Here is a 24,985-nt window from a genome sequence, read left to right on the forward strand (position 1 = left end):
GAACTCTGGTTGGGCTGGGGGGAAGCTTTTCCAACTGAGGCATCTAAGAGAGCCCCTAGAAAAGGTTGGACCTGTTGGGGTTGAAGATGGGACTTTGTCAAATCGATGAAGTAGGAAAGTGGGTTTTTGTTGCACCCTCCTCCAAACATCTCGTATTTCTAAGCCCACACCGATGCCAGTGTTGGATTTCCAATACACGCACACAGAGGGCACCTTAGAGGTGCCCTCTGAAAACATACCAGACTCTTGTGTCCTTGCTGACTGGTTTCTGCCAGACTGCCACCCGAGACACTGTTCTGACCCTCTAGTGAGAGAGCCTTTGTACTGAGGACACCCAGAACAAAAGCCTGTCCGGAAAGAGGGTGTAGCACCTCCTCCCACAGAATGACCTACTGATTAGCCTCTTTGGGCCGGCGAGCTTCAAAGGAGCTGCTGCCTTTGGAATGCAAATCTGGCTCCTCTCACAGGAGGGGAAGCCACCCCCTTGCTCAGAGCCCCCTTGGCACATGGACAGGCAGGAAAATGTGCTAGTCGGGTAGACGTTCCACCTCCAGGCTAGTACCATCCCTAAGATGGGCAACTGTGAGGTGGACACAATGTCAAAGGTAGCCAATTTTGTGATGGAATACTTAGGAATTCTCAGACAGGTGCCCACTTCCCATAGGAAGAGGTCATTTGAAGGGCGCAGTGAACCCAAGGCTCAGTAGCCCTTTGGCCTCTATCCTACAGTCCCCTAAGAGAGAAGACACCAAAGAGACGTAAAAGCAGAGAAGAGAGAAGAAGCAACTGACCTGGTAATAACCCTACGGCCCGCTTGCATTAGTCGTCAAACTGCGCTAAAGTTGACTTGTCCTGCAGCAGTTGACTCCAGGACACAGTACTGCCTGCCTCCGAAAAAGACTCAAGATCTCCCCTGAGCAGTGGACCTGGTCTGAAGAAACTAAAAAAGAGAAGAGTCTGAGGCCACCGAAGCCACCACTACACCTGTTGCCTCCAGCCCAAGTTTAAGTAGGCCACCGGTATCAACATGGTTCCCCAGCACTAGAGTACATCGTGGTTTCACCCCTCCAGGATACCCAGACATTGCCTGCAGCCTCTGAACGCAAGCCGCCTCAACCGCAACTGCTTAGATAAAGAAAAATCTGACACCGAAGAACTCCCCTGAACCCATCGCCCATGGGCCTTGGAGAAGCGGGCCAAAGGTGTTCCCGCCCCTCCCCGAGCATCACAAGGCCTGAGCCCACTAGCTGGTTCAGCTCGACTGGCCTCCTGGCCAGAGCCTGCATCCCCTTGCTGCAATGACCGATCTCCTCTCAAATATATTGGGTTACCAATGCTGTTTTGCATCCTTCAACCGGCCGCCCTCGTGCCGCTGGTGGTGTACTGCTGCGGCTGCCTTGGACCTTGCCCATCACTCACCTTTAACTCCTAGAGATTGGTCTTGTAAGTAGCTGTTCTATACCTGTTTTCAGAACTTGTTCTTCCTCCCACAGGACATTGCAGAACTCAGAAACTGCACGAAGTGTCCACTTTTTAAAGTGAAAAGAATTTAAATTTAAAAACGTACTTACCTGAACGATTTTTCTGATGACAAATTATATATAAAGGTGCTTTGTATTTTTATAACTTGGGGTGAATTGTCATTCATTAATCATTGTGGGTATTTTGTGAATGTCTTGCACTCGTCTGTGTTCTGCCTAAGCCTGCTCGACAACACTATGCCCTAACAGAGCATTTTGGGACTGCATAGCAAGCCTCTGTCCACTTATAAGGGAACCCTTGGACTCTACACAGTATATCAGATTGATATATCACATAAAGACCCATCATCCTACACATGGTGAAACAAAGCTGTTCAGGATATCGAGTGTGGTCTGGGTGTTAGCGAGACAGTTGCTGGGTACTGCTCTTTATCAGACATCGTCCATGTAAGGAACATGTGGAAGCCACTCTTTTGAAGATGAGCTGCCACCACGGCCAAACATTTGGTGAAGACTCTTGGCACTGTAGTAACCCCGAAGGGTAGTACTTTAAATTGGTTATGGTTTACCCCAAGCATCCATTTTCTTGCTCTCCCAATAAGGAGGGCGTGCATCACCAGTTTCCTGGGTGTTGGCACGCTCTCTGGCAGTGTGTACCACCAGAGAGTCAGGAGGCAACTTGCCACAAATATATGTATAATCATTGGGGGATGCTTTATATTTTTTTCCACCCTCAACTGGCTCCATAAAGATTTCGATGGCTGGTGTAAGGATCCCTTTTAGAACTGGGAGATATTAGAGGGAGCATCAAATGGAGGAGAAACTATCCACTAGGAAATCATCCTCATCTTGCTGCGGAAGGAGCTAGACATTGTTAAATGTGGTAGCCCTGTGTGATACCTCATGATATGCAGTGTCATCATTTGGAGGGAAGGCTTGGCAGGATACAAGTCTGGGTATGTAGGGTGTTCAATATCTTAATCATCCCACGGGTCTAAGCCTTGCTGGTCATGAGTTGGGTCATCGGGGAGTCTTGGACTGTGCCCGTCCCCCTGAGTATGAAGAACTACTAGGTTGGGAGGTATAGCGATTGGTGGGTTGCTGGCCTCCTCAAATGTTAATTTTCTCTTATGAAGTGTAGGGTCCTTGTGGAGGCTTTGCCAAGATTCTCCTAGTGCTTGGCTGAATATGTATGCTCTTTGGTCGAGTGTTGAGATGTTCTTGTAGCCATTCTAGAATGACTGTCCAAAGTCAACGGAAGCTGCAGAGGAGGCAGCAGTGAGAGGGGGTTTTGATGAGATAGATGGTCGATCTCCGCTCTGAATGATTGGGCTCTGCAGGTTTCGATGTTGAAGTCTACTTCGGCTCCGAAGTTTTCGGTGCAGGATGTCTCCGCTCCAAAGTCTGCGGATGTCTTGGCTCCGAAGTCTTCAACTCCACCCCTTTCAGCTCAGAGTGTGCTTAGGTATGCACCGTCAGATCAGCTCTGTTTCGTAGGACTGCAACTCCGAATATTGTATGGGTGTCGGGTTTGTCTCTGAATGTCAACCATTGGCAGAAGGCAGTGGCGCCACAGACGGCTCATAGGCATGGGAGCCAGTGGCCGACGCCTGTTGCTGGTGAGTAAGGGAAGCAAGAGTACTCAATGTGATATTTTGTTGCTGCTGGATAGACAGAGGGTGTTAATCCTCTATATCCTATTTGGAGCTTTCCTGCAAGAAGGCGGGGTTGATTTTGAAGCCCAGAGCACCGGATTCTTCCAGATCAGACTCCTCACACTCCCCAAAGATGCCTGGAGGTTATTCCACTTCTGGTCTATAGTGACCGAGGCATCGTTTTAGTAGTGTCTTTTTATTTTGGAACACAAGACATGCCAAACAGGAGTCTTCTCGGTGGTCGGGAGATAAGCAGAGACTACAAACGTCGGGAAGGTCCGACTTCGGGAACTTGGTGTGGCAGTTCGATCAGAATGGAGTCCTTATGATCACAAAGACATTCTCAATCCCAATGTTGGGAGACAAGAGGTATGGAGCCTACACAAAGTTGAAAACCAAGCACAACGATTGTAAACCGACAATGTTGGGAACAAACCTCCAGATCAACACTAAAGGCCATGGAAAGAAAAGAACTGAAGTCAATGAGCAGGGGTGACGCTTACATGAGGCTCCAGTCAGTTACTTTTGGGGTAGAAGGGAGAGACCACAGAGCCACGAGGCACCACCGACCACTGTTAAAGTATTCTCTGGATCCAGTTTGCATGCCTGGGAATACCATGAAGTGAGTGAACTGCAGTTAGACGTATCCACTGGAAATGTTATAGACTAGGACTGACGACCGTCATCTGTGTTCTGATGGCTTGTTAGTTCTAAGCAAAGCTAGCACTGCACTGATAAAAGCAGGTAGAGAAATGTTTCATATTATAAACATCCTGGGCATTATGGGGAAGGGGAAAGATGCTGGTGTGTCAGACAAGACTGTAGATCTTTGGAACCCAGCAACAGAATGAGAGGTTTCATTTCTATGTGTAGCCGACAAGCTACGCAGAGCCCAAAGGAGAAGGAACATTTAAAGTTGCATATATCTGGATACAAATAAATGTGTTACGCTGAAGCGGGTAAGGCTCAAGCATAGCCACTTATTTTTCTAACATGATAAAGCACTTTCCTTCGCAAGGATGCCTTTAAGTGATGCAACCAGTGGAACAAAGTAAATACAGGGCGTGTACGGATTGATTGTGTCTGCAACAAAGGGAACCATGGACTGCTTTTCATAACCCAACACATCACATTTAAAATACATCTGTAGTTGGCAATACATTTTATCATGAAACTAGTAACATTATACTATGTAATAAGCCAGTTTTACATTCAGAAACCAAGTCTCGGGGCTCAAACAATGTGGTAGATGCCATCTAGTTTCCTTTTGGATGTGTTAAAGGGCTTCCTTTCTGAATCGGATTTGTATCTTTTATTTTATGCAGACTAAATCCGTATAAAGGGCTCTGGACAGATACACAATGACTTAAAGCCACTTTCCATCAGTCTAACCTTCAAAAAGGAAAACTCAAAATGTGCATTTCAGCAGCAACAGTGTCTAGATTTCATAGTTTTCAAAAAGCAGTACAAGTTCTTAAGCATAGCTCCCGCCTGCATGTTTACAAGCAATATTACAATGTTTCACATTCAATAATAAAACCTTTAAGCCTTTTTTGGAACAAATTCTATCACAGGCAGTTACTTCAGCAAATGCAGTTGTAGTTTAGAGTGACAGGAGAGACAAGTCTGAAATGAATTCTGTAGGTAGAGAGGACTCCTATGCCTTGAAGCCATGTGCACAAATGAATACAAGTGGTAAAAGCAAAGGTGCCAAGTACACAGAGACAGAGGTAGGCAAAGCACTTCTGCCCCTTAAGTAATGGGGTCGAAAAGATCACCTCCAAATCAGGCCAGAAAGAGCAAACCCAGAACTCCCCAACCTAAGTGTGCAGCGAGCAAACAGCAAACCCAAACCAGACTAGCAGGAAGAAGCAGCTATCCCTGTGCCAGTGTCGAGAAGACATCAACAGCCACCGAGCCTCGAGAGTGTTCCCATGTGTGTTTTTAGGTAAGAGAGCCAATTTGCTGCTAAACAGCAATGTGTTCAACCAGCATCAATTAATCCCACATCAAAACCAATAAACCCATTTTCAGTCATAATCAAAGTTTACATTTTCTTTCAACATTTTTAACAGCAGTATAACAACGTTTGACTTATTTCAATCTTTAAGACAAACCACTACCGTCAACAATTATAAACGTATTCTCTTTAAACAGTCTTCATTTGCCACAACCAATCACAGGACAGTTTGCAACTATACCCTCCCTTAAGCCCCGCCCCGATTCACACTCCAGCAATTCACATCATGATGGAAGAAACAGCCAAATCCAATCACCAACCACCTGCACCTCCCCCACCTCTCTGGATAGGCTTGTCACCTATTCTCCTCCTCCCTAGCCCCACCCCACCCCCCCCCCTCTACTGGGGTGACGTTTCACATTCACGCATGCATCCACAGACACACTTCCTAGTGCGATTGAGATTGTGTGATAACTACCTCGGGTGACAGGGACTCGGGCATTGGCGCAGGGGAACTCTCAGGGGAGGATATGTTCTAGAGGAGGGAAAAGCATCTCGTTATTCATCTACTCAAAGTCAAGAAGCAAAATAAAACAAAAAAAGAAACAAAATAGAAAGCAACAACAAGCAGAGAAGTTAGCCACAGCTATTCTAGAAGGCAGAATGATTTGGTTATGCAACATAAAGTAGGAAACTGTTTTGAGAACTGATCTTCAGGTTTACTTGAAAGAATTAGAACAGGTCTTGAATGGTTAAAGAGGCTCATGAAGCGCTTTGAAACACACATGTACACGTTTAGTTGCAGCAGCTTGTTATTAGTGTTACTGAAACTCATGCCACCAGGAAGAATCCAAAAAGAGGGGAATGCAGGGATGACTGGACGGAGCCACTTAATACTCCAAATGCAGATGGCACCGCCAGCATGAGCCTATGGTAATATGACATGGCACATGCTGTAGGGAGCCTAGCTTCACCCGAATAGCTGTGGTTAATGCCAAGCTCCAGTTAAAACAAACATTCACATGAAAACAATGACAAGGCAAGCCAGCGGGTTGGACTTAGCTTCCTGTCCCTGGAACTGCTGAAACCTGGAAGGAGGGCCACTCCAAGAATACAGAAGGACCTGCTTGGCCACGGGCAGAGGGCTGATCTTTAGGCTGCAATCACTTGGTAGTAAAGGCCAACCTGAATGGATCTATGGGTTGTCCAACACCACCCTACACAAGGGAACCTAAATTCAGCCCCAACAGTGATAAGAGTTCAAAACAACACAGTACCCCTTCTTAAATCCCAGAGAGACATGGAAAGCAGAGAGGGTTGGCACCTTTTTCCAGCCCAAAAGAGGAGCTCAGATCCAACGCCACAGAAATAAAGCTAACATACAGCGGAAGCCTTCACTTAACTCTCTCCCCGACGCCTAAAAACTCTTGCTGCAGCCTTGTTGAACCTTTTAACAGCCTAGCACTATCTCACCCTCTAATGTAGCCTTGGTGCATAGGAACCATTTGCACCAATAGCTTTGTAAAAACTACTTTTCTGAATTCTCCAAGCACCCGCTGATCCTAACCAGGTAATATCATAAAGCTTGCGACCGTCTAAGTCTCTAAGAGGGGCTTCATAGACGCTAAGTAGCCTGCAACAGAGATCTGGGCTCTGGTGCGAGCTTTGCATAAGTGCAGGTGGTTTACTGCAGTGAAAAGTCTCTGCGCACATCTCAGTGTCACACCACCACCAATCACCAGGTGAAACTGCAAGGATCAGTATGACCAGGGTCCCAAAAGCTTTCAAATAAATAATACTTTTACAACAGAATGGCCAGACTATACTTGCACAGGTCTGGCTGCATACCAGTTGCAGTGAGAAACGCAAGTGGCTCATAACATGTAACACTATGTAGGGAAGGCCCTAACCATGAGGAAGCTCAAGAAGCAGGCATCTAACTGCGGACAACCAGCGGAGAAGCAACTATCTTCATTCCCATCGCTACAAGCTTGACTATTGTCTCACTTCTACTTTGTTTGTACTGTCCCATTCCCTCCCCAGAGGTACTGATATTCTTTGGAATGGCCCTTTGTCCACATCCAGCTAGGTGGCTTCAAGAACTTTAGACCTTTTAGGTAATTGGTATTTTAATTCTGAATCATAGATGAAGGCAACTCAATGAAACACAAGTACAAAGCAGCTGAAATGAAAAACGGTTAAAGATGAGCAGAATTTAATGAAATATAGAAGCTAGCAACTAGACTGAGAAGCTGAAAGGGCCAGGGATCTCTGGGAGGGGTACGAGGAAGAGGTGCGCAGGTTGCCATCGGGTAGTGAAGTTAAATGAGGCTTCCAAAGAGTCTAACAGAGGTTGACAAAATCGTAGCAATTACGGAAATATCAACCAAAGCCCCAGGGCATTGCACTAAAGTTGACACAACTTTTTGTATCCTACCTTTAAAAGGGGGACCTTCTTTCCACAGATTTCAAATATGTTCCAGGGACACAATTCCAAGAGTAACTCAAAGGAAATGTACAGTAGGTTTCAAGCATTAGGGCATGGCCCAGTTCACACTTTAAAGCTGGTCTTCCATACAGCTGCACTATGGCAAGAGGATGCTCCTAGACTCCCTACTGACCGCAGAATATAAATCCCAGGGTAGGTCTATAAGGAAACAAATAATCTACAAGGGAATCTGGAACTCCCCCATTTTGACAACCCGCATGGGGGCTGTTTGCGAGTCAAATGAGTGGATTCTTAAAATGCAGCATAAGGTTTCCATCTTCACATCCATGGTTACCGACAGTCATTGAGGGCAGAGTTAGATTAATGACTGCAAAGGACTTGTCTTTTTTGGAGAAGGGAAGCAAGCAGTCGAGACTTACTGTAATGCCCCAATAGGCATAAAATCCTGCCTGCTACCAGGTATTGCACAACCGCGCTCTTTCACCGCAGGAGACCATACTAGGCCAACGACCCACTCCCCTGAAGTTTCTGGGACACAAAAACAGTTCTGAAACTTCATGTCCAGAGAACAAAACATAACACGGGCGAAATAGTGAATGAACTAAATCCCAGCTGGGGCCAGAAATGGGCAGTGTGAATGTTTGAAGTATGGGTGACGCTAATACACACAGTGTTCTGTACTGGACATTGGAATGAGCACGAGTGTCCTATGACTACAACTAGTGTGTCTGAGCTGGAACGGGGCCAGGCCCAGCATACAAACAGTGGTAAACATGTTGTCGTCAGTTTTCCTTCCAACTGCTCGAGACTTCGGCTCATGCGGACTAGTTACCTCAAACTGTAGCGGAGTATTACAGCGGCTTGCAGAGAGGGAAGGGATGGGAGAGAACATCAGGCCGTAACCATTGCGGCATTCATCCTCTCCAGGAAGGGATGAGCAGGGTGTGGCCATCAGTGGGCTCAAGGACTCACTGCCCATAACGATTTGGGGTGGAGGTGTGATGGGCGACAGCGGCCGTAGCAGTTTGTTGACCGTCTGCTCCATCAGATAGCGAGCCTTCCATTTCTTTAATGGATTTGAAAGATCTGTAAAGAAGAGAGAAACGTTTAGTAACAGAAAGAGAACTTACAAGGACACCAGTGGATGCTATTTTTGCCCCATTTCATACCTTCAGCTCATAACTTCCACGTAGAGGGCACAAACCTTTATCACAGTCAAATGTGTAACCTTTCCAATGTGGTGTTCATTCACAATCGTACAGGGAAGATGACGGGCATAGCAAACTATCACATTCTAATTAAACTAAGGTCTGGTGCTCCCTTTATAAGGCATTCAAAAGCAGGCGACCATTGTATCTGCAAAACCACTTTCATAGCACACCGGTTTTAAGTAAATGTCATTAGGCGTAGCGATCTTATACAATTGTTTTACTCCAATGAACACGATGTCCATACCTGCGCTGTCTTTACTGGAAGAGCTGCAGACGTCGTGGCTTTGGTATAGTGACTGGGTTCTTGTTTCTCCTGTAGGAGACCATGCCTGGCCCATCCCCTCATCCAATGCTTGTTTTATCCATCGCTGCCAACAAAAGATTAAAATTATTCACATGCACTTTAATAAGAACCTGAAAATTACCCCAACAGGCGGAGCCAAATGGTACCGCTCAGAAACGCACACACACACACACACACACACACACACACACACACACACACACACACACACACACACACACACACACACACACACACACACACACACACACACACACACACACACACACAAAAGTTCAGCATATAGGACAACATCACTGTGTAGATGTGTACACTCATCCACAGCATGCAACACAGTGAAGCAAATGCCTGGCATACAAGGACATCAGCATAGCAAAATAAAACAAAAGATTGAAAATATGACAAATCAACACTGCAGAAACAGTTCCAGCGTCCAGCTTCTTTTGAAAAACAAGCACACCAAGCAAATTATAGCAACATAGTTCCATAAAAGGACATGTACCAACACCCCACAACACCTAAACTCCTGCTCACTTCCCTGCAATTCCCCAAATGATGGCACACAGACTATCCTTCAACAGACAGCGACTTCTGGAGTTTACCCGGTACAGTCTTTTCAATGATATTCAACTAATAAGCCAATGTTGTTGTGTTTGAAAGTTGCTCTCATGAGGTGTAAGGTGCTGAATAAGAAAGTGAAACAGCTAATTGACCTGCTGGACACAGCGACCATCACAACAACACACTAGCAAGGCAAAACACCGACAGGTCTTAGCGCCAAGACACCGTTTGGTATTTGCACGCTTTATACATGTTAACAGTTAGAAGGTGGTTGTGACACTAGGGCCGCCCGGATTTTACACGTTTTGAGCATCTAATTGTTGAGCTTTTACTGTGGGGGAGCCTCATAAGTTGGGACTCCCCCACAGTGCACTCATAACGAAGCAGACTGCATGGGGATTTTACCGGTGTCCGCATGGCTTGACCAGGACACTGTGCAGCAGCTGGAGTAAGGGAAACCGGGCTGGTTACATGCAGACATGTGTACATGTGTGTGCACACGTATAGGGGCTGCGCAGAGGAGATTCCTAGCATGCGCAGTCCAGAAGCAGCTACAGAGTGAATGGTGTTGCAGAACTCATGCAGAATTGGGTGGTGACATGGAAGAGGCTTTATACCCTGGGAAGGAACATGCCAGGGAAAGTCAGTGTGTTATACTTTTTTTCACTTCATTATTCCCCTATGGGGGTGTGGAGCCCATAGGCTTAAGTAACTTCCATAAGGCCTACAGATTCCAGACACGCACTAAAGTCCACTGTAGCGGATGTGAAAAGTAGTATTCTGCTGAGTCCAAAGTCATATTTGTACTGCTTTTGGGTCATACAGAACTGTCATATTTCTCTGAGCCAGCCATAACCAGACCCTGGCTGAGGGCGGACCTCAGCAGGATGGATTGATATCCTTTCTTCCACAAGCTAAGGCCTCCTCTCCAGGAAGAGAAGAAGGGTGGGGCTACAGGCTCATCCATCACTGGGTGCCAGGCTGCACCGAGGAGGCAAGGTAGCGTGGGGGGGTTGCTTTAGAGACCATGTGGCCAAAACCCTAGACGACGCCATTTTGAACAAACCCAGAGGCTGGACGAGGAGGGAGCGGGGCAAGGAAGTGATGTGTCGCTGTTTGATAAGACAACCAGAGACTTCCTGCCAGACCCCTACTCAACTTTTAAAAAGTGCTTGCACAGGAAGAGAAGCTCTCTCTGGGGTGTGGTCTGCTGAGGTGGAAGGTGCTGGAGCCTGGCAATGGGCAGTTGGAAGGAGGGACCCCTTGACTGCCCCCAGGGCCCTACCAGCGCCAGAAGAAGAGCCCAGGACCGGTGCACAGAAGCGTGGGCCTCTGCGCAGGGAAAAGAGGCACAGGGAGCCAGTGAGGACCCCTTCCTGCAGAATGCACCCTCTTGGAGACCCGGAGGGAGAAGGAGAGTGCTCCCAGTGTCTGGGGGGGCACCACCAGAAGCAAGAAGATGCAAATATGAGGCAGATCGGACCTCCAGGAGCTGAGATCTGGCCCGCGGAAGGAAGACAACCTTTGACCCCTAAGAAGACAGCTAACGAAAGCACGTGGGGCTCCGCCGCATGTCTCAGAGATGCCCCCGTGGTGGGTCAGGTCCTGGGGGTTGCCACCAGAAGAAGTAAAATCGGGGTGCGCGAGGTCCCCTCGTGGGGTGCCAGGAGCACACCCTGGCCCCCGCCGAACAAGAGGTCGGGGGAGCGCAGTCACGCCCCCCGCGAAAATTAAGCTGTGGTCCCGGGACCCCATCCCTGGGCCCCGGAAAAGGAGAGGAGCCGGGGAGCGCCATCACGCCCCCCCCAAAGAGGTCTGGGTGGGGGGGGATGGGGTCTGGGACCCCATCCCTGGGTCCCGAAGCCAAGGGGGGGAACGCCGTCGCACTTCCTGTGAAGATGCCCCCAGGCGGGGCGCCAGGAGCCCACCCCATCGAAATGGCCAAAGTCGTGAAGCGCCAGCGCGCTCCCCGCGAGAAGATTTCCGGGGGCCCCATCCCCGGGCCTCGAAGAATGTGAGGAGGTCTGGGGAGTGCCGTCGCACTCCCCCTCAGTACGGCCGGACCAGCGGAAGACTTAGTGTCTGCCCGCAGGTACGGGCAGACAGGAACTGTGGTGCCGGATCCCGCGGCAGCACGCGAGGGAGCTGGCTGGGCAGAGAGCCGGCGGGGGCAGCCGGGGATGGGATTCCCGAGCTGCCCCCTCAACGTATGCCGGACGCACGGTCCCCGGGTCCCGGAAAGGAGGTGCAAGGGTCCCGGGTGGGACCGGGCCCTGCAAACAGCAGGAACAGCCAGGGGTGGGCTCTCCGAGCTGTATCACAAACCGAATAGTTTCTTACCTGTCGGTGTAATTTTGCAGCTTGAAGATCTTTCTGGATTCACTATGCTGTGCATATTCCGCTATCTGGTGGTTGGGTCCGGAATCGTAGTCTTTTTTCTCTTTTTTTTTCTTCGTAGCCCAGGTGGGCGTCGACGTCCCACCATTTGGTGTACCTTTGGTGACGTCGGCGTGCTTCCGGCGGAAGCTACCACCCTTGGGCGCCATCTTCGGATTCTTTTTTCTGTCTCTTTTTCTTGTTTGTCTTTGTAGTGAATCAATGGCTATGTTTGTTAATCGTTTTTTCAACGTAATTCTCTTCACGTATCTTGTAATCGTTTTTTCAACGTAATTCTTTTCACGTATCCTTTCACGTATCTTGTAATGCTTCAACTTGCTTTCTTTCCTATGTGTTTCCACCCTCTTCTCCAGCCTCATCTTTCTGGCGGAGGCGGGTGGGTTCGCTAGTGAATCCAGAAAGATCTTCAAGCTGCAAAACTACACCGACAGGTAAGAAACTATTCGTTTTGCAGCGTGAATCTTTCTGGATTCACTATGCTGTGCATAGATTTTGTAGCGGTCTTCGTTACTTTTGTGGCGGTTGGGTGGAAGATGAGCGTTGGTTGTTGAATATATGTTGAAGCACCTTTTGTCCTACTTGTGCTTCTTTGTTCATTTGTACATCCACGCAATAGTGCTTAGTGAACTTGTGCACTGAAGCCCATGTCGCCGCCAGGCATATGTCCTGAATTGGTGTGTTGGCCAGAAAGGCAATTGTTGCTCCTTTCTTCCTGGTCGAGTGGGCCTGTGCCCCTCCTGTTAGCTCGTGTCCCGCTTGTTTGTGGCAGAATTGTATTGTCTGTGCGATCCATCGAGCTATGATGATTTTAGTCACTGGTTTACCCATGTAACTGTTTGCGAAGGATACGAAGAACTGTTTTGTCTTCCTGTGTCCCTTCGTCCTTTCAATGTAGTGCATCACCGCCCTTCTTGCGTCTAGAGTGTGGAGCGACCTCTCAGCGCTTGTAGTGGGGTTTTGGAAGAAGCTGGGAATCTGAATACTCTGATTCATGTGGAACCTTGACACCACCTTTGGCATGAAGTGTGGGTCTGTTCTCATCACAACCCTGTCACTGTGTATCTGGATGTAGGGTTCCTGCAGTGTGAGTGCCTGCAGTTCGCTCACCCTTCGTAGCGAGGTGATTGCTACCAGAAAGGCCGTTTTCATTGTTAGCATTTGCAGTGATGTTTTGTGGATGGGTTCGAAAGGTGCTTTCATGAGCTCCGTCAGTACCACATTCAGGTTCCAGGCCGGTGGTGGCATTCTCTTTGGTGGCGCTATTCTTTTAGCCCCTTCCAGGAATCTTTTTACGACTTGAGATGTGAAGAAGCTTCTCCCTGTTTCTCCTCTTGTGTACGCCACAATCGCTGCCTGGTGTACCCTCAGCGAGGATGAGCTTAGCTTAGCTTTTATTAGGTGCGTGAGGTACCTTAGCACCGTAGATTCCCTTGTCAGTTTTCTATGGAGTTTTTTTCTTGCAACACCATTGAGTGAATCTTTTCCATTTTTCCCCATAGCACTTGCGTGTGCTGGGCCTTCTTGCCTCTCGCAGCACCCGATGTGCGAACTCTAAGTCCTCAGGAGCCAGGCTGAGAGGTTGAGGCTCTCCGGCTCTGGGTGTAGAACTTCTCCGTTTTCCATGGAGAGTAGGTCTCTTCTTTTCGAGAACTTGTGGGGGGGGGGGGGGGGGGGGACTGCGCCATCTCCATTATCTGTGAGTCCCAGGTCTGCACTTTGAGCCTGTTCATGTGTGCGCCCCATCCCTTCTGGGATGCGTCTGTGGTGATGGTCGCTGTTGGGTACGGTGGTGTTAGGTTTCCCTACTGTTATTCTTTCCTTGGTCCACCACCTTATTTCTTCCTGCACCCTGTGCGTTACAACCACTAGATCCTCCCAACTTCCTGTAGCTTGTGACCATTGCTGTTGCAGCCACTCTTGGAGTGGTCTCATTTGTAGGCGTACATTGGGGACCAGGTGTATGCATGACGCCATCATCCCCAAGATCTTGCTCACAGTCCTCACTGTCAGAGCTCGCCCCTTCTGGTAGTGACGTTTCTCCCTCAGTAGGCTGAGTGTTCTCTTTTCGCTGAGCTCCCAGGAAGATTTTCACTTGCTCTGGTTCCATGGAGCATTTTCCCCAGTGTATGGAGAATCCCAGGCTTGCTAGCGTTCTTGTGACCTGCTCTGCATGACCCTTGCATGTCCTGTAAGAGCTTGCCTTTACGAGCCAGTCGTCGAGGTAGGGGTACACGTGTATCCCCTTCCTTCGCAGATGTGCGGCCACTGCCGCGAGGCATTTGGTGAACACCCTTGGTGCGGACTTTTGACCGAATGCCAGGGTGTGAATTGGTAGTGATCCTTGTTCACTGTGAATCTTAGCATGTGCTTGTGCTGCCTGTTCATGGGGATATGCAGGTACGTATCTTTGAGGTCTATGGTGGACAAGAAGTCCCCGGCCTTTATATGCGGGATGACCTCTTGTAGGGACGTCATCTTGAATTTTTGAGTCTTTACGTATTTGTTTAGGAACCGTAGGTCCAGGATGGGTCTTAGGCTTTCGTCCACTTTTGGCACCAGGAAGTAGTTGGAGTACACTCCCTTGTTCCGTTCTTTGAATGGAACCCGTTCGATTGCCGCCTTGAGGAGGAGTTCTTGAGCTTCCTCTTGGAGCAACTGCAGCTCTCTTCCCGAGTGCTCTCTTTTCTTTGGCTTTCTGTTTGGTGGTCTATTTTCCAACTATCCGAACTGCATGATGTTGAGTATCCACTTGTCTGTGGTTATTTTTCTCCACTCCTGGAGAAAAAATCTTAGCCTGCCTCCTACTGGTGTTACATGTTCCTTTGTGTCTTGTCCGTGTAGCCCTCTCCTCTTTTTTCTTCCGTGCTCCTCCCTCGGAGGGTTAGAGTGGGTGGGCACCTTTTCCCGTGAGCAGTCACTTAGAGGGGGGTTGTTCACCGCCTCTCCTTCTCTGGACCCGTCCGTTTCCTCTTGATCGAAAGGACTGGCCCCTGTTCTGATAGTTCCAGTTTTGCCTCTGCTGGCCCTGGTGACTTTGGTTGTCACTCTGTTGCCCCTGGTGGAATGCCTGGTGTGATTGCCCTTGCTGGTTTCCACCCCTGCCGTTCGGCCTCCGTGTAGGAGTGCCCCTTCTCATCCCCCTGAATTGCAGGGCCCCCATGGACCTAGCCGTCTCGTTGTCCTTCTTCAGTTGGGTGAGCTTCTCATCAACTGGGGCTCCAAACAGTGTTTCACCGTTGAAGGGTGTGTTCAGGATGTTGTTCTGAACCTCTGCCTTGAAGCCTGAGATCCTGAGCCAGGCTTGCCTTCTCTCTGTGATGCCTATAGCCATCAGTCTGCTGGATGTTTCAGCCCCATCCAAGGCTGTCTTCAGGCACAAGTTAGCAATGTTTTTCCCCTCTTCCACAAGGTGTGATGCCCTCTCACGGTATTGTTCCGGGAGGTGCTTGAGCAATTGGCCCATCTCATCCCAATGCTGGTATTGATGTCTATTCAGGAGGGCGTTGGAGTTCGCCATCCGCCAGTGCGTTGCGGCGTTCCTCTCTATTTTCCTGCCAGTTAGATCCAACCTCCTGCTTTCCTTGTCAGGTGGAGGTCCAGATGTTGTTGGGACGTTTGCCCTTTTTCTGGCCGGCGCAGCGATTATTGAATCTGCTGTGACGGTCCCCTTGATGTAAGCTGGGTCCTGGGAGGAGAATTTGTATTTCTTCTCCGTCCTCGGCGTTACTGATCTGCATGTAGCCGGGTCCTTGAAGGCTTCCTTCCCCTGGTCTGTGATACTCTTTAGCATGGGCAAGAACTGGCTTCTTGTCTGCGTGGGGAGCAATGTTTCCAGCAGGAAATCTGCTTTTGGCTTCTCCTCTTCCAGCTTAACTACATAAGCTGCTGCAGCCTTCCTGACCACCTCATTGTATGCCCCAATGTCATCCGGTGGCGAAGGCCTCGAGGGGTATATTTCCACAGCCTCCTCCGGGTTTTCGGCCTCGATGTCCTGCCATTCCTGGTCTTGGGCCGTCGAGGAACCTGAGGGTTGACTGCTGCTCCCCGTAATCCCCTTCTGTGTAATAGAGGTCTTCTTCCTCTTCGTGCTCCGAGGGCTCCGGAGTTGTCGGCGGCTCTTCGGCGTCAAACTCCTCGTGCTCCAGCACCTCAGCGACGGCCGTTGCCGGCTTCGAGGGGATCCTGTAACTTCTCATCTTTTCATCGAAGTCCTTCTTTCTCTGAAGGATGTTCTCCATTTCGGCCTCGAGCCTTCTTTTCTTTCTCTGCGGCCTGCTCATCGTCGAGCGTTTCGGCTGCTCTTTGACGGCGTTGTCCACGTCGAAGCTTTCTTCGGCTCCTTTTCCTTCAAAGTCGAAGACCCTTTTTCGGGGGCTTGCTTCGACGACCTTTGCTTTTCGCTGGTCTTCGGCCTCCGGGAGACCTTCTCGAAGGATCCGCTGGGCTCTTTTTCGGAGGATGCAGCTTCGGTCGTCGAAGTTTTCGGCGCCGGTGCTCCTTTCGAGAGTCTGCCTCTGGCTTTCGAGGCCCTGTGGGGGTTTTCGGGGTCGTAGACTCTCCTACCTGGTCATGCGTTTTTTCTTATCGGCGACCGTGAAGTCATCTGGACCTTCGGCGATGTAGTCGTCGTCGGTGGAGAGGCCCAGTTCGTAAAGCGTTGGGGCCTGGCCCTTGCCCTGCATCGTGTGGTGAGCTGTCCTCTGTCTCTCTCGAACTCGGAGTGTCTTCGGCTTGAAGACGGAGCAGGCGTTGCAGTCTCTGCTCTCGTGGTCGATTGGCAGGCAGAGGTTGCAGACCGGGTGCTGGTCCTTCTGCGCGAACTTGTGGTGGCAGTTTTTGCAGAATTTAAAGGGTGTCTTGTAAATCCCTGCGCTCAGGGGGCCCCCTATGTGCGCATTCCTCCAAGGACGTCGAAGATCTCGTGGTTCTTTCCTTTCTTCGTCGTCTCTTCTCTGATGGTCCTCTTCTCCCAATCTTCTCAGGTCTTTACCGTCGAAGAGTTGCTGTATTTCCTCCTTTTCTCCTCCAAAATATCTTGAGCTTCACGCGACGATCCAGACCAAACGGCGGAAAAAAGAATCTGAAGATGGCGCCCAAGGGTGGTAGCTTCCGCCGGAAGCACGCCAACGTCACCGAAGGTACACCAAATGGTGGGACGTCGACGCCCACCTGGGCTACGAAAAAAAAAAAAAAGACTATGATTCCGGACCCAACCACCAGATAGCGGAATATGCACAGCATAGTGAATCTAGAAAGATTCACGCTGCAAAACTGGGGGTCCGGGCGGGACCGGTCCCTCCAACGGACAGCAACAGTGGCCGGAGGCACACCGTGGCTCTCCACAATGCAGCGGGAGAGCCGCTCATCTAATATGCATACCTTCCCATAATGCCTTACAGGCCAGGACGTGCCTGCAAAGTCAAAACAGCATTTTCTCAACTCATGGTGGCCCCTGGAGGACGGGGTCACCAACACAGGAGTGCAAAGGTGCAGGGGGAGCTGCTGGCCCGCCACCTGGAAGACAACAACATCTTGGACCCGTCCCAATCCGGGTTCAGACGAAAGGCCACCGACATCATCTGTGGCGTCCCCCAGGGCACATCCCTCAGCCCGACGCTGTTCAACGTCTACAAGACCCCCCCCTCGCAACAAGTGGCCCGCCAACACAACCTCAACATCATCTCCTACGCCGACACCCAGCTCATCCTCTCCCTCAGCAAGGACCCGCACACCGCCAAAACCAACCTCCACGAGGGAATGAAGGCCGCCGCCGACTGGATGCAGAACACCCGTCTGAAGCTGAACTCGGACAAGACGGAGGTACTCATCCTCGGACCCACCTCCTCAGCCTGGGACGACTCCTGGTGGCCGACCACACTGGGAGCAGCACCAACACCCACCGACCATGCACGCAACCTAGGATTCATCCTCGACTCCTCCCTCTCCATGTCTAAACAGGTAAACGCCGTCTCCTCCTCCTGCTACAACATCCTCCGCATGCTCCGCAGGATCTACAAGTGGATCCCGACCGAAACAAGAAGAACGGTGACACAGGCCCACGTCCGCAGCAGACTGGACTACGGCAACACACTCTACGCAGGAATCCCAGCCAAACACCTACGACGACTACAACGCATCCAAAACGCCTCCGTCCGACTGATCGTCAACGTCCCCCGCCACAGCCACATCACCCCCCACCTGAGAGACCTACACCGGCTCCCCGTCGACAGGAGGATCATCTTCAAGCTCCTCACCCACGCACACAAAGCACTACACAACGCTGGACCAGCCTACCTGAACAGCAGACTCAGCTTCTACACCCCGACCTGCCAGCTCCGCTCCGCCAGCCTCGCCCTCGCCGATGTCCCCCGCATCCAACATACAACATCCGGCTGTAGATCCTTCTCCTACCTCGCCGCCAAGACCTGGAACACCCTCCCTACCCACATACAGCAGACCCAAGACCTACTCGCCTTCAGAAGACTCCTCAAGACCTGGCTCTTCGAGAAGTAGCGGCACCCCCTCCCCTCAGCACCTTGAGACCCTCACGGGTAAGTTGCGCGCTTTACAAGTACTCTGATTGATTGATTGATTAGAAAAGAGCAGTCTCCCCCCAAGCAGGAAAAGAAAAGTCCCACCCTAAGTGTCCTGGGGACTTAAAAGAAACAACCCCCTCCAGGGATCAGCCAAGATTGTATCATCTCCTGGGCTGGAACGTTAGTTCTACAGCTGCATTGAGAAGTGCATCATGGAGGGAAGGGCTGAGTTGGGGAGGTCTGGAGAAGGGCATCCCCTGGAGGTGAAGAGGTGTAATTGCACTGAAATACATTTTCTAATGGTTATTTCTTTTAGAAGGAATGAAGTTCACATGTTTAATGTGAAGTACATGATAAAGGTGATGTCATAATCAAAGTGGGGTTATGTTGTCAGACATTCTTGCTAAATGCTCTGAGTACTATCATTCGGAAGTGGCGCTTAAACATGTATTCTTGCTGCTGTGCTTACGTGAAGAACCCAGACCAGACTGCTAGCCCTTAAGATGTAGAGGTGCATACTTCATGGTCTGTAGGAAATGCAAAGTCAGGGTTGTGTGTCACCAAGACAGTGTTACCTAATTTAAATGCTGGTTGAGATACGGGGGGGGTGTTTGTGGTCATGTCTGGGATGATGCCAGTGCGTAGGGCCCTCGCTCCAGGCGATGTTCAACTAACTGCATTGGGAGCAAGATGATGTGCATACATGAGTGGTGGTACCAGACCCCACCCCCTGCGGGAGGGGTAGAGATGTTATGCAATATCACAAAGTAATTCCAACAGCTTATGTATATGTGTAAATTGGTGCATAGTATTGAGTAGTGTGTGTGTTTAATAAAAGTACTCTTCCTTTTAATAAAGCAAAGTACAGACTGGACAATCAATTATTGGAGTTATATGAGTACCTGCAAATGGCGATTACTGGCTGCACAGAAGACATTACAGACTTCAGGACGAAGGTCAAAAGCTGTCAACTCTCGCTGTTCAATCTCCACGCAAGGAGGTGGAGGCTGGACAGGTTTGGGTGGAGGACCGTCCCCTACTGCTGCGACAGATAATCCTCCCGTAGAGGCAGTCGGATCATAGGATCGATAGCCATGTTCAAGAGCTCGGGACACCAAACACTTCGTGCCCAATCTGGAGCCACAAGAATGACTTGGGCCCAGTCGCGCTTTATCTTCTTCAGTGCTCTGGGCAGAAGTGGTATAGGCGCATAAGCATATAGAAGACCGCAATTCCACTTACGACTTGAGCGTTGATGACCGAGTGGCGCCTTGGAAATTCCAACGCGCAGAACTGCTGACATAGAGCGTTCTCTTCGATGGCGAACAGATCTAACCAAGGCTCTCCCCACTGTTGAAAGAGACCTTGCACCACCTCGGAGTGAAGACGCCATTCGTGATCCCTCATGCACCGGCGGCCAAGTTCGTCCGCCCTTGTGTTCAGGGAACTTGCCAGGTGTTGAACCACCAGTGACATGCCCTGATGTTCTAGCCACATCCAGAGGCGGAGAGCCTCTTGACATAGGGTTCACAACCCCACCACGGCCTGTTTGTTGCAGTACCACTTGGCTGTGGTGTCGTGTGTGAACACCTGCACTACTCTTCCTTTGACAGAAGGAAGGAATGCTTTCAGTGCAAGACAGATCGCCCGGAGCTCCAGCAGGTTGATGTGGAGCCCGGACTCCACCGGAGACCAGACGCCTCTGATCTCTGCCTACCCCATGTGGCCGCCCCATCCCAGCAGTGATGCATCTGTCACCACTGTGAACTCTGGTTGGAGAGGGATCTGCCGTTGACCCAATACTGGTTCGTTACCCACCACTGCAGCTGGAGTTCAGATTAGTTTTCAATGCAGAAAACGATATGTAAACTGTTAAAAAAAGCTTGTAATTACTTTTAGATAGCTGTTCTAGTTTGCACAACACCGGATATTTGTAAACAGGTTAGCCCTTGTGCAAGCAAGATTCTACTTTTTGTGCAGTACAAGACAGTTCAACACGTACAACAATTTTCTGAGAAAACCCACCCTTCAGTCCTATAGGAAACAAGCATTTACAATGCAATGGTCTCAGCATTGTTAAAGTTAGAGCTATTGACATTGCTCATGACATTATTTTTATTCATGTTTTTGTTTTTAAAACATAAATAAATGGCATTGTCATTTACAACGCCAATAGCTTAATCTCTCGCAAACACGAGACATATTGCATTGGCACCCACACACAGAGCCCCCCAACACACACACACACAGAGCCCCCCCACACACACACACACACAGAGCCACACACACACACACACAGAGAGCCCCCCCCCCACACACACACACAGCAAGGGAACAGAGGCAACAAACACGCGCACAGCCAGGGAACAGAGGCAACAAACATGCGCACATCCAGGGAACCGAGGCAAGAAGAAAACACGAGCACAGCCAGGGAACCGAGGCAAGAAGAAAACACGAGCACAGCCAGGGAACCGAGGCAAGAAGAAAACACGCGCACAGCTAGGGAACAGAGGCAAGAAGAAAACACGAGCACAGCCAGGGAACCGAGGCAAGAAGAAAACACGAGCACAGCCAGGGAACCGAGGCAAGAAGAAAACACGCGCACAGCTAGGGAACAGAGGCAAGAAGAAAACACGAGCACAGCCAGGGAACATAGGCAACAAACACGAGCACAGCCAGGGAACAGAGGCAAGAAGAAAACACGAGCACAGCCAGGGAACCGAGGCAAGAAGAAAACACGAGCACAGCCAGGGAACCGAGGCAAGAAGAAAACACGAGCACAGCCAGGGAACCGAGGCAAGAAGAAAACACGCGCACAGCTAGGGAACAGAGGCAAGAAGAAAACACGAGCACAGCCAGGGAACATAGGCAACAAACACGAGCACAGCTAGGGAACAGAGGCAACAAACACGAGCACAGCTAGGGAACAGAGGCAAGAAGAAAACATGAGCACAGCCAAAGCACGTGGGTGGACTCAAAGCATCCCCTCTGAATAAGAGTGTAACAAAGTAACCCAATGTTGCCGGGCAGAAAGGTCACAGGGCAAATTTCTAGTCTATAAAATATCACTGTAGTAAGCCTCCGGTCCTCACACAGCGCACCCCTCCAATCATCATGGCAAATCATCATATGCATCCCTTCCTTTAAAGCAGAAGGCAGCCACGGAGGGGCTTACTCCTCCCAGAGACAGGACCATACATTTAACATGTACATTATTAGTCAGAGAATCTCCGCTGGGCAATTTTGGCACCAAGCAAGCTCTTATCAGAGGAAGTGCAGCAAAACAAACGGCGCACGTGAGGTTACAAGACGGGCCTCGAGCACGACGTAGCATAAAGCAACTGCTACCTCCACAGAGTATTACACAGACCCTCCCTGCCAAAAGCACTAGGGGAGGAGGAGGAATCCTACCAAGATCATGGTCCACAACGGGCTGAATGGAGCATGGCAGGATCAGAAATGAAAGGGTCCGCTCATAAGAAGACAGCTTGAGTACCAGGAGTTTAATAACAACCATACTCTCCGCCAACATAGCGCCTCGTTGACAGCTTCTCTCTACCTGCGAATGGCAAAGGACAGGGGCTGGAAAACCAATCCGAACAATTCGGCCCGCCAGCTCCCGCGGGTGCAGTGAGGCGGTGGGCGGGTCTTCTGAGGCCTGCCAGGAGTCCGTGCTCGGCGCCCAGGCTTGCCTCTTGTCCGTGGCCCTAATCCGACAGCCGGGTCCCGGCGCCGCCACCACCTCCTGAATGGGGACCTCTCCGCCGCCGGCCCCCACCAGGAGCTAGAACAGGGCCTCTCCGCCACCGGGGCCCTCCAGGAGCCTGCACAGACCTCGGCATGGGAGACAGGAAGTGCGGGAGTGCTCGGTCCGCTGCTCCTCCCTTCACACGAGCCGAGCACATGTAGTTCCGGGAACAGAGGTTCCTAGGAGGAGCTTAGAATCAGAGACAACAATATACGTCGGGGCAGCAGCTGCGGATAAGCCCCGTCCTTTTTAGACTGGGGGGGGGGGGTGTTTTTTGTTGAGTGACGGATGACGTCACGGAGAGAAAACAGCAAAAAACACACCCCTCAATCCGAAACGGACAGGGCTTAAAGGGACAGACAGAGCTCTTCTCCAATGGCTGGCCGCCGTTTAGGAAGCCAGCCAATGGAGAAGAGCTGGCTCGTTTACCTCCCTACTAGAAGACAATTTCTCGGCCAGCGAGACTGCGCAAGCGCAGCCTACGCAGGCCGAGACCTAAAAACGAAGTTTTAGGTTCTGCAGGTAAGTAAATGTTTCTGAGTTAGAGTTTTGGAGGGTAGAAACAAGATTTCCCATGGTTCAGGTTGGCACTCAAGGGGCACCACCAGCGGCACTGGGACAGCCAAGTGCTGGGTGCTAAAGTTAGCCCGTAGGGCTAGCGGGCACCATGGCTGGGGACTGCTCACTAGCAGGCCACTGTCTCAAGAGCCAAGCTCCAAAGTCAGGGCAAAGGGGTCCCAGGTTGGCACCAAGTCCACACCGTTAGCAACGCACAGTCGGCCGGGTGCAGGGTGCTTAGGAGGTGTCAGGAGCCCAATGCTTTCCAGTGGAGGACGTCAGTTACGGAAAAGGACTGCAGGGTGGAGCCAAAAGACTGGAATAAGGGACCCAATGATTTGAGGATAAAATGAAGAGTTGCTGGACACCAGGACACCGTTGGTCGCGAACCTCAGGACTCGGTAGCGGAGGTTTCCTTTTTTTGTCCTATTCTTCTCACCAGTTACGGACACGGTTTTGGGAAGGGGGGGCCTTCAGGATGAGGCTGGTGTCGAGAGGTCAGTGTAGGTCATCCAAGGCTGGCACTTATGTCAGGATTGCCAGGGTGACCTCGCTTGGGTATTGGACTACTCAAACATCGGACCGTGGGCATCAGGTGCAGAGTGGTGAGGATTCGCGGATTTGGCTAGATCTGGAGTCCTGGCTTGGGTTGGTATTGGACGAATCCGGTGTCCATGGGAGATGAGAGTTCATTTAAAGGGCAGGGTCTCAGGATTCTTGGAGGCTGCAGGACACACCCCGTTCAACTAGAAAGGGTTCAGAGCAGGAGACAGGTCAGTTGGGCCAAAGTAGTGGTCGTCACTCTTCTTCTACAGCACGGCTCTTCGGTCCTTCCTCTAGTTAAGTCAAAGCTGAAGAGGCAAGGTTCAGGGGTGTTTCTAAATACTAGATTTAGGAGTGTTACAAGGGTGTGCAGATTGGGACCAATGGGTTCCTTTCCTGGGGTGTCTACACCCCTAGTATCAGTGCAAAGACTTAAAGTAAATAACTACTATTAAACAGCACGATATTTGCAATATGCAATGAAAGAACCAAGGATGCTTTTTTTAACACAAAAATACAAAACATGATAATTGAATGTTTCAATACAGATTCAATTAGAAGTCAAACAATCCCAAGGAGGTTTTCTAAGCATTTGGACAAACAGTGTGGCACAAACTCAGTTTGACATTCTATGATTTAGAAGCGCGTTTAGGCACCATATGTTCCTTCATCAGGAATGGCCACAACTTCGACAACTTGATATCCTCTGTTCTGCAGCGATCAATGTGAACGATGCTTGGTATCGTACTTTAATCAGTGGGAATAGTATGTATAGCGTCTGTACTCCTAACTAATGAGTTGGAAGAATAGGTACACAATCTTGTCTGGTCAGGTACAGTCGGTTAAGTACAGGGGAAAAAACACTGATATGACACGGTATAAGGGTATTATGATTTAACTTAAAGCCGCCCGTACATGGATACTTCCTTCTGAAATGACATCCTCCGCGCAGAGGACGTCATTTCAGAAGTGCTAAGAATGCTAAGAAAACCTCCTTGGGATTGTTTGACTTCTAATTGAAGCTGTATTGAAACATTAAATTATTGTCTGGGGAAAATAGCTTATCTCTTGTCAAAAAATATATCAACTTTCTTGCAATTGTTCCTGTATATTGTGTTTTTAAAAGAATGTTTTGATGTGAGGTATGTATGTGGATTTGAGCGAGTCTGAATGAGTGAGTTTTTCAGTGTAATATTTATTGAAGAGTATTAAAATCATGTTTTGTATTTTTGGATTAAAAAAAAGCATCCCTGGTTCTTTCACTGCATATTGCAAATATTGTGCTGTTTATTCGTAGTTAGTTGCCTCAAGTCTTTGCACTGATTCATTGATCTCTGCCTTAAGGAACGTTAATTCTATTAGCAGGGTGCTCTTCCTCTTCACACTGTACACCCCTAGTATGCCAACCTCCATTGGGAGGGAGGGAGGCATAAGACTTTCTGATGGGAGCGGTCCCCCATCTACAATATTGCGGGGACTAAGATGCATGCTTCACCTCGCCTCCCTCACCTCACCTCAGGGGTGGGGTTGGCAATGGTGGGCACACCTCCATTCCAGGCTAGGTTTTGCCACGTTCTTACGC

At 49.8% G+C, this 24,985-nt stretch overlaps 1 protein-coding gene across 8 annotated transcripts in view; it reads right to left on the reverse strand.

Moving 5' to 3' along the window:
- Positions 1–24,985, reverse strand: part of SETD5 (SET domain containing 5) — a 259,618-nt gene that overhangs the window by 52,262 nt on the left and 182,371 nt on the right. For 4 of the 8 annotated variants that reach the window (XM_078661860.1, XM_078661861.1, XM_078661859.1 and 1 more), the window contains exons 18-20: positions 9,001–9,124; positions 8,378–8,631; positions 5,575–5,631 (exon numbers count right to left, since the gene is read on the reverse strand). In XM_078661860.1, the coding sequence (XP_078517986.1) occupies positions 5,575–5,631; positions 8,378–8,631; positions 9,001–9,124 (435 nt within the window). The remainder of the gene's footprint in view (positions 1–5,574; positions 5,632–8,377; positions 8,632–9,000; positions 9,125–24,985) is intronic. The other 4 variants (XM_078661865.1, XM_078661863.1, XM_078661864.1 and 1 more) reach the window with 1 other exon arrangement.

The sequence above is a fragment of the Lissotriton helveticus genome, chromosome 9 (assembly GCF_964261635.1).
Source record: "Lissotriton helveticus chromosome 9, aLisHel1.1, whole genome shotgun sequence".
Classification (NCBI taxonomy): Eukaryota; Metazoa; Chordata; class Amphibia; order Caudata; family Salamandridae; genus Lissotriton; species Lissotriton helveticus.